The 15279-nt window shown below is 45.7% G+C and overlaps 1 protein-coding gene and 1 long non-coding RNA gene across 3 annotated transcripts in view; one reads left to right on the forward strand and one right to left on the reverse strand.

Moving 5' to 3' along the window:
* Positions 1–15279, reverse strand: part of LOC309807699 — a 69939-nt gene that overhangs the window by 5508 nt on the left and 49152 nt on the right. The window contains exon 3 of one of the 2 annotated variants that reach the window (XR_014294634.1): positions 13332–13992. The exons of the other annotated variant lie outside the window; for it this stretch is intronic. This is a non-coding gene — a long non-coding RNA (uncharacterized lncRNA). Of the gene's footprint in view, positions 1–13331; positions 13993–15279 lie in introns of those variants that run through there. 2 annotated transcript variants of the gene reach the window in all.
* LOC309808018 (speedy protein E4-like) lies at positions 7658–12640 on the forward strand (the record flags this gene model as incomplete). Its single annotated transcript, XM_082628032.1, has 6 exons — positions 7658–7766; positions 8285–8506; positions 9402–9460; positions 9945–10030; positions 11547–11715; positions 11876–12640. 6 exons carry the CDS (start codon positions 7658–7660, stop codon positions 12134–12136), a joined length of 906 nt encoding a protein of 301 aa, XP_082484158.1. The 3' UTR covers positions 12137–12640.

A 15279-nucleotide genomic window follows, 5' to 3' on the forward strand; every position in this document is an offset into this window, starting at 1 on the left:
AACCGGCTGGTTCCAGCTGGTCTGGGGTCTACGTGCTTGTGGGCAGCATGCAGTTACCTTCCTCCCCCCTGCTGGGGGCTTCAGTCTCTGCAAAACAGCTCCAAGGACGTGGCTCAGAACAGTATCTACAGCCCTTGAGGAGGAACTAAAGGTCCTTGACTTTGTTTAACGGCTACACTAGTATTATTTGGTCTTTTGGGACTCTTTTCCTTGCTTTTGGCACTTTCTCCCTTCTCTGATTAAATTGTTTGTTTCCAACTCACGGAAGGCTAGGAGGCTAAAATTTTCTAAAGACAAGAAGCAGGCAGAAGACATGGGGAGAATCCGTCCCAGGAAGGCCCCACAAGGTCCTGCTCACTTACAACATCACATTCAATCTGGGCTGTTTACGCCATTTTTGGACAACATACCAACACATCTTAAGATGGGTCCCACCCGACTGTAGCGCATTTGGACAAGGTGCGGTGGGGTGGGATTATGCAAATCCAGATCTGAAGACTAGATAAAGCAATCAGGGTATTTCACAGTACACAAGAGAAATTTTCATGGGGACAGAATACCAACCTTCTAATATTTGAAAGCCTGTTAGCCAAGAGGGAGAGTGAACTTCTGTTTTGTTATACAAGGACCCAATCAGCTGTGATGGTTGAAAGCATGAGGAACGCAAATCTGAATTCATTTGCCTCCTAACAATGCAACGTCTACAGCAGAGGGACACAGGTCCTCAAGCAGCAGTGCTTTTCCCAGCAGTGCAGACCCTGAGGAGAGCCAGGCTGTGGCAGCTCTGGAGGACCTCAGACACTCTTTGCACGGCCTCTGAGACCTAGAACATCTCAGAAAGTCCACGAGTGCAAACCAAAGAGACACTCAGTCCCTGCACCTTGGATGAACTGATTTGACTCTATGTATGCATTGCTAGGGCTAATTAGAAATATGGAAGTGATCAGAAGACAGAATAAACCTCTGGGCACATCCTGAACAACACAGATACTTCTCATCAAAGTCCAAACAATAATTCAAAAGCAAGATTCAGAGCCAAAATGTGGAAACAAACCAAGTGTTCACTGACAGATGAATGGATCAAGAAAATGTAGTGTGTATATTCACACAACAGATATTATTCACCCACAAACAGGAAGGAAAGTTTCTAATTGATACAAAGACCATTTATGTATTTTTCAAAGATTGACATTTCTTTGTATGAACAGTGAAAATTTAACAATTCCACTTTTAAGAGGAAAGGTTAGTGTTTCTTTGTAGAAACAATTAAGTCTCAGCAGTAGAGGCATAAGCACACACGTGCACACAGAGTAAACAGAACAGCGCCCCACTACCTCCCCGCAATCTGATCCCCCGATGAGCCTTGCTGATTCTCCCTTCAAATACAGAGAACCTGTTTACTTCTCTCCATCTTCTCAGACATCGTCTTCCTGGACTACCACGCCAAATTCCTAACCTTATCTGGGTCTCCCAACTTCCACTCTTACTGAATCCCCACCCCATCCATTTATGCAGCAGCCAAAATCAATTGTTCCCCTTTCAGTGCAAACTGGATCAGGACACCTCTCATTCACTGCTTTCCCACTGCACTTGGCAAACATCTGAACTTCTTCAGACCCACGGTTTTATTTCCTTCTCACTCACTGTGTACTGTGTACTGTCCACACTGGCTTTGGGGTCTAGGAAGGAAATTTTGACACAGGCTACCACACAGATGACATGCGAAGACATTAAGCTAAGTGGATAAGTCAGATACAAATGGACAAATGTTACATGATTCCACTTCTGTGAGGTCCCCAGACGGGTCAAATTCAGAGAGACAGAAAGTGGAGTGGTGGGTGTCAGGGGCTGGGAGGGGGATGGGGAGTCAGTGTTTAATGGGGACAGAGTTTCACTTGGACAGGATGAAAACATTCTGGAGATGGATGGTCGGGATGGTTGCACAACAATGAGAATTCTTTTATTTTTCCTTAAGATTTTTGTTTTACTTATTTTCGGCTGCGTTGGGTCTTCGTTGCTGTGCGCAGGCTTTCTCTAGTCGCGGCGAGCGGGGGCTACTCTTCGGTGCAGTGTGCAGGCTTCTCATTGAGGTGGCTTCTCTTTGCGGCAGAGCATGGGCCCTAGGCGCATGGGCTCAGTAGTTGTGGCTCGCGGGCTGAGGAGTTATGGCTTGCAAGCTCAGTAGTTGTGGCGCATGGGCGTTAGGTGCTCCGCGGTATGTGGGATCTTCCCGGACCAGGGCTCGAACCTGTGTCCCCTGCATCGGCAGGCGGATTCTTGACCACTGTGCCACCAGGGAAACCCAAGAAAAAAAGCAAGACTCAGACCCAAAGGGGAGGAGTGGAAGTACGAGTTGGGAGGTTCAGAAGAAGCTTCCAGTGACACTGCATGACCCTGAGTTGGCTATTTTCTTCTCTGCATCTCGGCTACCATATACTTCCTACCCTCATAGAAAAATAACCTGTCTGGAATTGGAAATTTTTCCATTTAGTCTTTTTGTGCATGTGACATTTTTATTCAGAAAAATAATCTGTGTTGAACTGGAGTTTTTTCCATTTAGTATTTTGTACATGTGACATTTTTATTCAGGTAGTGAAATCTCTGGGTCAACAGTGATACCACATTCTCAAGATTTTGATAAGTAGACTAGAACTTCTTAACTGGAATCAAGGGGCAGGCTTTGGACAATCCATGGACTTTGTGACATCCAAAGGTGCCCTTTGTGTGTGTGTGTGTGTGTGTGTGTGTTTGTAGACACCCTTTGAAGGGTGCGTGAGCACCTGTAGTTTTCTATGATTTTAGCTTCTCCAAATGGCTCTTGGACTCAAAGGTGCCTGAGGGGAGCGGACGTGTACTCCCCCAGTACAGAATTCTGAACGCAGTGTCAGTAAACATTCAGCCAAAGAGCTTTGCCAAATGGCGTGTTTTAACGTAACTTTTTAATCCAGTGAGTCGATGTACCTGGGATCTTTTTTTACATACTTATCTCATTCTTTATTTATTTTTTTTGGGGGGGGGTACGCGGGCCTCTCACGGTTGTGGCCTCTCCCGTTGCGGAGCACAGGCTCCGGACGCGCAGACTCAGCGGCCATGGCTCATGGGCCCAGCCACTCCGCGGCATGTGGGATCTTCCTGAACCGGGGTACCAACCCGTGTCCCCTGCATCGGCAGGTGGACTCTCAACCACTGCACCACCACGGAAGCCATTATCTCACTCTTATAAGGCTGAAACGTTGCTGCTTCCCCTAAGTTTCCTTGTCCCTCTCCCCACTCTCCCACCAGGCCGTGGAAGAGGAATGGGAGGGAGGGGGAGAGTCCAGCAGGGAGAGGACAGTGCACCTGCTGGGAAGCGGTAAAGAGGGGTGCAGGGTGGGAGGGAGGGAGACACAAGAGGGAGGGGATATGGGAACAGGTGTATATGTATAACTGATTCGCTTTGTTATAAAGCAGAAACTAATACACCATTGTGAATCAATTGTACTCCAATAAACTTGTAAAAAAAATTAGAACTACCATATGACACAGCATTTTCACTCCTGGATATATATCGAAAAAAATAAAACCAAAAAACATTAATTTGAAAAGATATATGCACCCTAATGTTCATGGCAGCATTATTTACAATTGACAACATATGGAAGCAAGCTAAGTGTTTATTAAGAGATGAATGGGTAAGGAAGATGTGATATATATACATACAATGGAATACTACTTAGCTAAAAAAATTTTTTTTTGAATTGAAATTGTATCAAGTATCTTTTCCGACCACAATGCTATGAGACTAGACATCAATTACAGGAAAAGAGCTGTAAAAAAATACAAACACATGGAGGCTAAACAATACACTACTTAATAACGAAGTGATCACTGAAGAAATCAAAGAGGAAATTAAAAAATACCTAGAAACAAATGACAATGGAGACATGACGACCCAAAACCTAGGAGAGGCAGCAAAAGCAGTTCTAAGAGGGAAGTTTATAGCCATACAATCCCACCTTAAGAAACAGGAAACATCTCGAATAAACAACCTAATCTTGCACCTAAAGCAATTAGAGAAAGAAGAACAAAAACATCCCAAAGTTAGCAGAAGGAAAGAAATCATAAAGATCAGATCAGAAATAAATGAAAAAGAAATGAAGGAAACGATAGCAAAGATCAACCAAACTAAAAGCTGGTTCTTTGAGAAGATAAACAAAATTGATAAACCATTAGCCAGACTCATCAAGAAAAAAAGGGAGAAGACTCAAATCAATAGAATTAGAAATGAAAAAGGAGAAGTAACAACTGACACTGCAGAAATACAAAACATCATGAGAGATTACTACAAGCAACTCTATGCCAATAAAATGGACAACCTGGAAGAAATGGACAAATTCTTAGAAATGCACAACCTGCCAAGACTGAATCAGGAAGAAATAGAAAATATGAACAGACCAATCACAAGCACTGAAATTGAAACTGTGATAAAAAATCTTCCAACAAACAAAAGCCCAGGACCAGATGGCTTCACAGGCGAATTCTATCAAGCATTTAGAGAAGAGCTAACACCTATCCTTCTCAAACTCTTCCAAAATATAGCAGAGGGAGGAACACTCCCAAACTCATTCTACGAGGCCACCATCACCTTGATACCAAAACCAGACAAGGATGTCACAAAGAAAGAAAACTACAGGCCAATATCACTGATGAACATAGATGCAAAAATCCTCAACAAAATACTAGCAAACAGAATCTAACAGCACATTAAAAGGATCTTACACCATGATCAAGTGGGGTTTATTCCAGGAATGCAAGGATTCTTCAATATACGCAAATCAATCAACGTGATACACCATATTAACAAATGGAAGGAGAAAAACCATATGATCATCTCAATAGATGCAGAGAAAGCTTTTGACAAAATTCAACACCCATTTATGATAAAAACCCTGCAGAAAGTAGGCATAGAGGGAACTTTCCTCAACATAATAAAGGCCATATATGACAAACCCACAGCCAGCATCGTCCTCAATGGTGAAAAGCTGAAACCATTTCCACTAACATCAGGAAAAAGACAAGGTTGCCCACTCTCACCACTCTTATTAAACATAGTTTTGGAAGTTTTAGCCACAGCAATCAGAGAACAAAAGGAAATAAAAGGAATCCAAATCGGAAACGAAGTAAAGCTGTCACTGTTTGCAGATGACATGATGCTATACGTAGAGAATCCTAAAGATGCTACCAGAAAACTACTAGAGCTAATCAATGAATTTGGTAGAGGTGCAGGATACAAAATTAATGCACATAAATCTCTGGCATTCCTATATACTAATGATGAAAAATCTGAAAGTGAAATCAAGGAAACACTCCCATTTACCATTGCAACAAAAAGAATAAAATATCTAGGAATAAACCTACCTAAGGAGACAAAAGACCTGTATGCAGAAAATTATAAGACACTGATGAAAGAAATTAAAGATGATACAAATAGATGGAGAGATGTACCATGTTCTTGGATTGGAAGAATCAACATTGTGAAAATGACTCTACTACCCAAAGCAATCTACAGATTCAATGCAATCCCTATCAAACTACCACTGGCATTTTTCACAGAACTAGAACAAAAAATTTCACAATTTGTATGGAAACACAAAAGACCCCGAATAGCCAAAGCAATCTTGAGAACGAAAAATGGAGCTGGAGGAATCAGGCTCCCTGACTTCAGACTATACTACAAAGCTACAGTAATCAAGACAGTATGGTACTGGCACAAAAACAGAAAGATCAATGGAACAGGATAGAAAGCCCAGAGATAAGCCCACGCACATATGCTCACCTTATCTTTGATAAAGGAAGCAGGAATGTACAGTGGAGAAAGGACAGTCTCTTCAATAAGTGGTACTGGGAAAACTGGATAGGGACATGTAAAAGTATGAGATTCGATCACTCCCTAACACCATACACAAAAATAAGCTCAAAATGGATTAAAGACTTAAATGTAAGTCCAGAAACTATCAAACTCTTAGAGGAAAACATAGGCAGAACACTCTATGACATAAATCACAGCAAGATCCTTTTGGACCCACCTCCTAGAGAAAAGGAAATCAAAATGAAAATAAACAAATGCGACCTAATGAAACTTCAAAGCTTTTGCACAGCAAAGGAAACCATAAACAAGACCAAAAGACAACCCTCAGAATGGGAGAAAATATTTGCAAATGAAGCAACTGACAAAGGATTAATCTCCAAAATTTATAAGCAGCTCATGCAGCTCAATAACAAAAAAACAAACAACCCAATCCAAAAATGGGCAGAAGACCTAAATAGACATTTCTCCACAGAAGATATACAGACTGCCAACAAACACATGAAAGGATGCTCAACATCTTTACTCATTAGAGAAATACAAATCAAAACTACAATGAGATATCATCTCACACCAGTCAGAATGGCCATCATCAAAAAATCTAGAAACAATAAATGCTGGAGAGGGTGTGGAAAAAAGGGAACACTCTTGCACTGCTGGTGGGAATGTGAATTGGTACAGCCACTATGGAGAACGGTATGGAGGTTCCTTAAAAAACTACAAATAGAACTACCATATGACCCAGCAATCCCACTACTGGGCATATACCCTGAGAAAACCATAATTCAGAAAGAGACATGTACCAAAATGTTCATAGCAGCCCTATTTACAATAGCCCGGAGATGGAAACAACCTAAGTGTCCATCATCGGATGAATGGGTAAAGAAGATGTGGCACATATATACAATGGAATATTACTCAGCCATAAAAAGAAACGAAATTGAGCTATTTGTAATGAGGTGGATGGACCTAGAGCCTGTCATACAGAGTGAAGTAAGTCAGAAAGAGAAAGACAAATACTGTATGCTGACACATATATATGGAATTTAAGAAAAAAAAATGTCATGAAGAACATAGGGGTAAGACAGGAATAAAGACACAGACCTACTAGAGAATGGACTTGAGGATATGGGGAGGGGGAAGGGTAAGCTGTGACAAAGTGAAAGAGCGGCATGGACATATATACACTACCAAACGTAAGGTAGATAGCTAGTGGGAAGCAGCCGCATAGCACAGGGAGATCAGCTCGGTGCTTTGTGACTGCCTGGAGGGGTGGGATAGGGAGGGTGGGAGGGAGACGCAAAAGGGAGGGGATATGCAAACATATGTATATGTATAACTGATTAAATTTGTTATAAAGCAAAAAAAAAATTAAAAATAAAGATGAAGAAAAAAAAAAAGAATAAAATTTTGCCATTTATGACAAAAAAAAAAGAGGGGTCCGGATACCCTGAGGGGGGTTTTGGAGGATGGGCAGAGGTTGGGTCAGTGGCAGGAGATACCATTTACCCCTGATCTCTGGGACAAGTGCACGCATAGGTCTGACAGTTACTTGTGCTTTCCTTCAAACTGGTTTCCTTCAAACTCCGATGATGACATCAGAGGCTTCCGACCTTCCCGATTGGATGGACCAGACTCCTTGGTGCTTGGCAGCAGTAGTAGACAACAGAATCTCGCCAGAGCTTCTCTCCACTGACAGTTGCCCCGCAGCTTGGAGAAGGGACGACCACTTGTGTTTAGCCCAAGTCCAGAAGAAGAGTTGGGACAAAGCAGAGTCTAGGCTTCGAGGAAGGGAAGAGTCTGGGAGACATCATGGACAATCGTCAACCGACTTCCCAGGCTGAGGAGCTGAATTCCCAGTCCAGCTCTTCAGGGTACCCCCTGGAGTTGACTGTCTATGAAGAAAGCCCAGGACCGTCAGGTGAGGGAGCTGGCATGAGAAGGAATTTCAGAGATTTGACCAGTAAGGAGGAAAGGGTACAGAGGTCGGGAAGGAGCACCTGCATAAGGTGCCTATGAAAGAAAGGAGACATTCAGAAAGCCAGGGATTGAGGGAGGAGAGCACAGGAGCTGGGGACACGGAACACCTGGGGAGCAAGAAACAGGGTTAGGAGATGAGATCCAAGGATGAGAGAAGGGGAGAGAGGAAACAAGGGGAGGGTTCTTTTTTTTTATTCCTGGTGGGAGAAATTATCTACCATGAGAAAGAGTTTCGAGGACGGGAAGCTGGACAAATGACAAAAAGAGTCAGGGGAGGGATAGGTAGATGTGGACAGAGAAAGATGGAAAGATGACTTGGGGCAAGGTCAGCGGTCTGTGAGACTGGAAAGCACGGGGGTGCTTCGGGGGGGAGGCGGAGTCGGGGTGGGGTTGGGTGGTCACCAGTGGCTGAATTCCCAAGACGAGAGCGTCATACTGTAGTCTCTTCTCCTTCGTCAGCTCCCTGGGCTGGTTGCAGCCCCCCGCCTCAGCGCCCCGGCTGTAAGAGGAAGAGGTCAGTGGCGTTCAGAGCGGAGGTGGAGGGCAACACGGCCGCTGAGGCCCAGGACACCTGGGTCGTGGAGTTGCTGAGTGGGCTCAAGATGAAGCTGAAGCGACAGCGGGTGTCTTCAGTGCTGCCTGAGCACCACGAGGCCGACACCTGGGTCGTGGAGTCGCTGAGTGGGTTCAAGATGAAGCTGAAGCGACAGCGGGTGTCTTCAGTGCTGCCTGAGCACCACGAGGCCGACACCTGGGTCGTGGAGTCGCTGAGTGGGTTCAAGATGAAGCTGAAGCGACAGCGGGTGTCTTCAGTGCTGCCTGAGCACCACGAGGCCGACACCTGGGTCGTGGAGTCGTTCAGTGGGCTCAAGATGAAGCTGAAGCGACAGCGGGTGTCTTCAGTGCTGCCTGAGCACCACAAGGTCTTCAAGTGGATGCTTGGTAAGGACCCACCGCCCTGCCCAGCAACCTCCAATCCTATACTTGAAAAACAAACAAACCAGAACTTCCCATGACTACACTTTCCCAGTGGAAAAGAATTCCCTGCTACTTGGTGCGCTCTCCGTCCCTGGCGGACTGTCTACGGATAAAGGATACGGGGGACACATAAAAGATACAGGATGAGGTTAGACTTAGAAATGATACAAGACTAGGTTAGATTTAGAAATGATACAGGATTAGGTTCGCTTGGTTTCAACTGTACCCGAGACTCTAGCTCTTACTGGCCTTTTGAATCTTACTGGCATGTTCGGGGTGGGGGGAGGAGGGGCTGACAAGCCATCTTCACCCCCTGACATGACTGTCAATTGAGACATTGGCTGAGAGTATCTTGATGCCCTCTGCAGGTACGTGAATGCATGATGAAGGGGCATCACTCCCTGTCACTCGGCCCCCCCAGAAGGGGAGTCACCCCCTTTCCTCCCACAGTGAATGGTCTTCCCTCCCCTCTTTCCGTCAGCTTCACCCTGGGCCACATCTTGGCATTTCCCCAGGGGGGCGCGGTTCACCCTCTTGGCTCTGGAATGCTCCCACGACAGCCCTGTTCCCACTGGCAACATCTGCCCTTTTTTCACAGAGGATCCCGTCGTTAAGAAATTCCTCGCCTGGGACAAAAACCTGGAAGTATCTGACAAGGTAAGTCACCCACTGAGATGGATTCCTGCTCCAGCGCCTGTTCTAGGTGGGCGCGCTGGGTGCTTTCTACACCCACGTTTCCACTCCCCTCCTAACCTCATGCCTTGTCAACACTTCCCTCCAGGGGCCTCGAGGTCCCCTCTGGGATCTGAGCCCCAGGAGTGCCCCTTTGGTGGTTGCTGCCTAAGTCCCCTCTCCTCTCAGCTCCTGGGGACTCGCCTTGGCTCCGGTTCATCGAACACCGTCCTGTGCCCGCGGCCCTAAGTCCACGCCCTCAATCCCAAAGCCTCCCATCCTTGGAGCGCCGCCAACTCTGACCTTCTGTCCTCTCCCCTTCCCCAAACAATCAGGCTCACCCCACACGGGGGTCTCTCCTCCAAGTGGCACCACCCATTCCTCGTCCCCTGCTCCCTTCTCCCTCCCACTCTTTCTCCTCTTCCAGGATGTGACCTCTCTCCTACGTTTTTTCCCCTCTTTCCATCAGTATCTCCTGTCGATGGTGATAGCGTATGTCAGCCGGGCCGGGCTCCTCTCCTGGCAATTCCAGAGAATCCATTTCTTCATAGCTCTGTGAGTACCTTGCTCCATCCCCGCCATCAATATTCAACACCCTGGGAGGGCAGAGGGAGAGACGTGGGGCTCTGACCTTTCATCTATTTTTTTAAACCCCTTTGTACTGACTCTAGGTGTGAAAATGACAGGATTACGGTACCGTGGTTTCTTTTTCAAACCATGTTCTGTTTTTTATAGCATTCATTGTCAAAACAAACTACCCTAATGTCAATTAAAACACTGAAAGAAACAAAGCAAAACGCAAAACTTTCCTAAGAGGAGAGGAAGAAAGAACTGACACCATCCTGCCCCCGAGTAACAGACTTGAGACGTTTCCGGTTCGAATTCTCCGGTCTCGGGTCTTCCGACATCAGCACCAAGTGTGATTATCTTCCGTTTCTGCATTCCCACGACAAATGCCACAATCGGGGCCCGTATCACATAGCACGGATTTGGTGTCAAATGCTCCCCACTGATGTTTCTTCCAAGTCTCCCAAGCCAGTTGGCTCTATTTGCCTGAACATCCTTCCAAAACACAGGTCTGACCGCTTCACACAATTTCATTGGCTAATGACATGCCAAATCAAGGCCAGAGTTCTGCGTTGGGATTTAACTCTCTCTGCAATCTCCAGCACACCGTCCTGATACTTTATTCCTGTGTTTCACTGCTCCTTCCAAATACCCTGCCCTCTAAGTTTCTATTGAGCTTTCTATCCAGGTATCTTTGCCATACATTTATCTGAAGAAAACGACCTTATCCTTAAAGTGGGTTCAAACACCAAAACCTTCACGATGCCCGATCTCCCTAACTTCTGCATCCCAGAGGCACTTTAGTTCAAATTGTATTATAATGTGATGCTTTGCATTATAGTCATTTCTTATCTCCCCCCTTCCCCTTCCCCGGTCCCACTAGACTAGACACCATGTGGAAGGCAGGTCTCGTCAAAATGTCAATGCATTCCCAAAACACTCAGCACAATTCTTTTCATTGGGCAAATGTTTGTTACTGTGAGACTTCTAGGTAATCAGTATTGCATTTGGCCATGAGATAAAATGTTCATTCATTCATTCATTCATTCATCTAACAAACCTTATAAAGTACACCCTACATGCTGGGGAATATGAGGTGGTGGGAACAGAGATTCACAAAAGGCTGTTGAATTCATGCATCAATATGAACCAAGCCCTAAATGTGTCATTTGCTAGGAGAGGGATGAATGCAGAAACAGATCAGATCAGCTCCTGCCCTCAGGAACTGTACATGTACCTACAACATAGGAAGAGAGGTGTGTGCACATAAAACAAGTTGAAGGGAACGGGGGTTTGGATCGTGTCCTCATCATCAAGGTGTGAGAGGCACCCTTCCGAAGGTCCTGCCTGGCAGTGGCTCCTTGATGACTGGGCGGCTCCCGGTGACGCTGGGCAGGGCTGGGTGGGTCGTGTGAGGATGCTCAGCCTGCCTCTTTTCTGGGAAGCTGATCTCAAGTGGAGGCCCTTCCTGTCCTGATGACAGCGACCTGATGTCTTTCCCCAGCTATGTGGCCAGCGACATGGAAGAGAACAACCAGGCCCCCAAGCAGGCCATCGTTTCGTTCCTCTATGGAAAGAACAGCTCGCAGCATGCCTTGTTCCACAAACTGCGTTCCCAGTTCATCCGTTCCATGGGCTGGAAGACATGGGTCACTCGGGAAGAGTGCGAGCAGGTGGGTGGGCTGTGGCGGTCTCGGGGAGGGGGAGGGACGGAGAGGAGGTGGGGATCATGGGGGACTCGGTTTGGGACTTGGGGACAGACGAGAAAGAACCGGAGGCGGGGCAACGGGAGGCAGCGGCATCCTCATTGCCAGGGGCTGTTTGTCTTTCCAGATCCAGGCTTTTGATCCAGAGCTCTGGGTGTGGGGAAGAGATCGCGCCCTCTTGCCCCAGAGGCCCCAGGACCACGCAGGCCTGAGGTCATCGGCCTGCGCAAAGGTAGGTCTGCGTGCGCAAAGGTGCGGGTGGAATGACGTGTTGTCTACTGAGGAAATCGGAGGAATCCCACTGCTGGACCCACATCACCTCTCACACTGTGAAGGGGGCCAGCCAGGCACACAGCCACGTGCCGACTCTGCGCCAGCCACGGACTGACAGCCACACACAGACACCAGCACCGCGAGGCCCGTGGGCACCAGACCTCGGGGAAACCAGTTTGTCCCAGACGCATGGGTCTCACTGAAGTTATTTCACCCAAAGCAATTGGGTCCAAATAACAGCTTTGACGAGGTGGTGATTCTTTTCCATATACTGCGTTTCCAGTTTCTCTTTTTCATTCATTTTTGGCCTTACATCCCTCAGGGTTATGGGTTCTAGCATTTATCTACAACAAAGTAAATGTCTACAAACAGGATATTAGATAGAACAGCCCACACGTTCAATAAGAAAAGATGAATTATGACTAGCTTTATATTCCTCCAAATTTACTTTCAAATTGCCTATGGCCAGATCACCTGTGACTCTTTATTCCCCCTGACTCACCACTTCTGGACCAATGATTCCTCTAGTACAATTCACCTTTTCCCCCTCACGTTTATGGTCAAGGGGGTTTATCACAACGACTGAAGGTTAAGGAATGCCATCTTCAGCATGGCTTATTACAATTGACAGATTAGAGTTCTAGATGTGGGCAGAGGATTGAGCAAACATTTGGTTTAAATCTTGCAAACTAGCTGCCTTCGTCCATTCAACCTGCCCTACTACAGACCACGTTGCTTAGAAACAACACAGCACGGTCTCTTTTACAAGGGCAATAATCTCATTCATGAGGGCTCTACCCCATGACCTAATAACCTCCCAAAGACCCCACCTCCTAATACCAGCACCTTAGGGGTTAAGATTTTAAGATTTCAACATAAGAATTTTGGGGGACACAAACATTCAGCACATAACACTAACCAAGTTTAGGGCTGAGTATTATTTAAACATTAGGACCCAGGGACTTCCCTGTTGGCACAGTGGTTAAGAAACCGCCTGCCAATGCAGGGCACACAGGTTTGAGCGCTGGTCCGGGAAGACCCCACATGCCGCGGAGCAACTAAGCCCGTGCGCCACAACTACTGCGCCTGCGCTCTAGAGCCCGCGAGCCACAACTACTGAGCCTGCGTTCTAGAGCCCGCAAGCCGCAACTACTCAGCCTGTGCGCCTAGAGCCCGTGCTCCGCAACAAGAGAAGCCGTCAGGAGAAGCAACAGAGAGTAGTCCTCGCTCACCACACACAGCAACAGAGAGAAAGCCCACACACAGCAACAGAGACCCAATGCAGCCAAAAATAAAAGAAAGAAAATAAGTAAATAAATGAAAACTTAATAATAACATAGACATTAGGATGCAGGGTTAGGGTTAGGGATCCGGCCTCAGGTCTCCTGGTCCACGATGTTGACTTGTCAGTGATGTCTGTAGTGTGCTTCCAAGTTCAGAATTTAAGTGGTGCCAAAGGACCAAGGTGAGTTAAGACTAAAGCAGCCTTCTCCAAATGCCAGCTCCCTGAGCAGAATCACCTGGAGTCTGGGCTATAAAGCAGATTACTGGGCCTGACCTTGGGTGCATTCAGTAGTTTTTGGAGTCAGGGTCACCAAAGTCCAAGAATCGCACTTGAAAACAATGAATGGTTCAGGACTGGGGTTCAGAATGGAGAATTTGAGATAAAACTCCAATCATAAATGAGTCTCAATTCTGGTTAGAATTGACTAAGAATGTGAAAACCTTTATATCTGGACAGTTGCCACTTTGAAATCTGACATCCTTGCTCCTTCTCTTACTTCCAGATCACAGAGCCCAGGAGAGATGAGGATGTTCAACAAGAGGTCAATCCAGACACTGACGACAGCCGTGAAGAAGGAAGGGAGAAGCCTCTTGTGCAGATCATCGAGAAGAAGCCAGCATCTTCTAGAATGAGCGGAGGCCAGTTTTCGTGTTATACTCCTAGGAGCGGGGTGTGCTTCTAGGAGTCTGTGGCAGGACAATAAGAAAACAGGGTTTATTCAGATTCCACCCTTTTGGAAGGCACCACCTCAATTTTCAGATCATTTCATTTCCATCTCCCCTGAGACGAACATTGGAGGTCCCATTTTTTATACACTTGTTTGCCCCAGTCTAGAAGCATTTGAAGGTGGAGTGTAGCGGCTCAGAATAGGAGGGAATAACATTAAAATATATAATTAGGAAAAAAAATATATATATATATATATAATTACAGCCACAGGGTCATGACTCATGACTTAAGTTTCACTGGCTTATTTTGAAAATGTCACCTATAAAATTATTGTATTTTTATATTTTATATTTATATATTTATTTTAAATAGTTTTGAAATAGTCTTCATTTTGAAACATCTTATTACTACAAACTTTTGTGATGAGAACTGTAGCTGTTGTATATTTACACATATATACAGTTTTACTCACATTTTCAAGAGAGATTGTTGATTTTATCTATTACATCATATTTCCATTCTACTTATAGCATAGTGGGTATTTCCTCCCAATTCTTGTAAGCATAAATTTTGTATTTTTTTAGTTCTCATTATTGAATTGTGGGAATTCAGTCCTAATTTTTTAACTTGCCTCAGCATGTTTGTATGTTATTTTAGATTGTTCAAGAGTACCGTGCGATGCAGCTTTTGGGGAACTACAATAAAGACGAAAGTCTTCTCACAGTCAGGATGTGTGTGGTCATTACCAGTCGGCTTCGCCTCTTTGCTGTCCAACGAGGTGTTGCTTAATGGCGTTGTGATTATCCAACCACATTTCTTAACTCTGAAAAATAGTCCTCAATTATTTTTCATGTAGAGAAAACTACAGAAGATGAGGCAGGTCTTGCATCATTCAGGACTCCAATACTGAGAGACAACTCTTGGGTAAAAGGAAAGATAGCTTTACTGAGGAAGCCGGCAGTCCAGAAGAGAGGTGGACTCGTGTCCCGAAGAACCAACTCTCCCCTCCTGAAGTTTTGCTTGAGGACTATACAGGGAAAAGAGAAAGGGGCTACATGTTGAAGAGAGGGTTACAGGGTGCGTGATCAGCTCACGGTCATTCTTCTGATTGGTCAGTGGTGAGGTAACGGGGACTCAACATCATCAGCCTTCTGGTTCCAACTGGTCTGGGGTCTACGTGCTTGTGGGCAACATGCAGTTAACTTCTTCCACCTGCTGGGGGTTTCAGTCTCTGCCAAACAGCTCCAAGGATGTGGCTCAGAATATTACCCAATAGCCCTTGAGGAGGAACTAAAGGTCCTTGA

This window comes from Mesoplodon mirus (assembly GCF_964341445.2).
Source record: "Mesoplodon mirus genome assembly, chromosome: 7".
NCBI classification, from domain to species: domain Eukaryota; kingdom Metazoa; phylum Chordata; class Mammalia; order Artiodactyla; family Ziphiidae; genus Mesoplodon; species Mesoplodon mirus.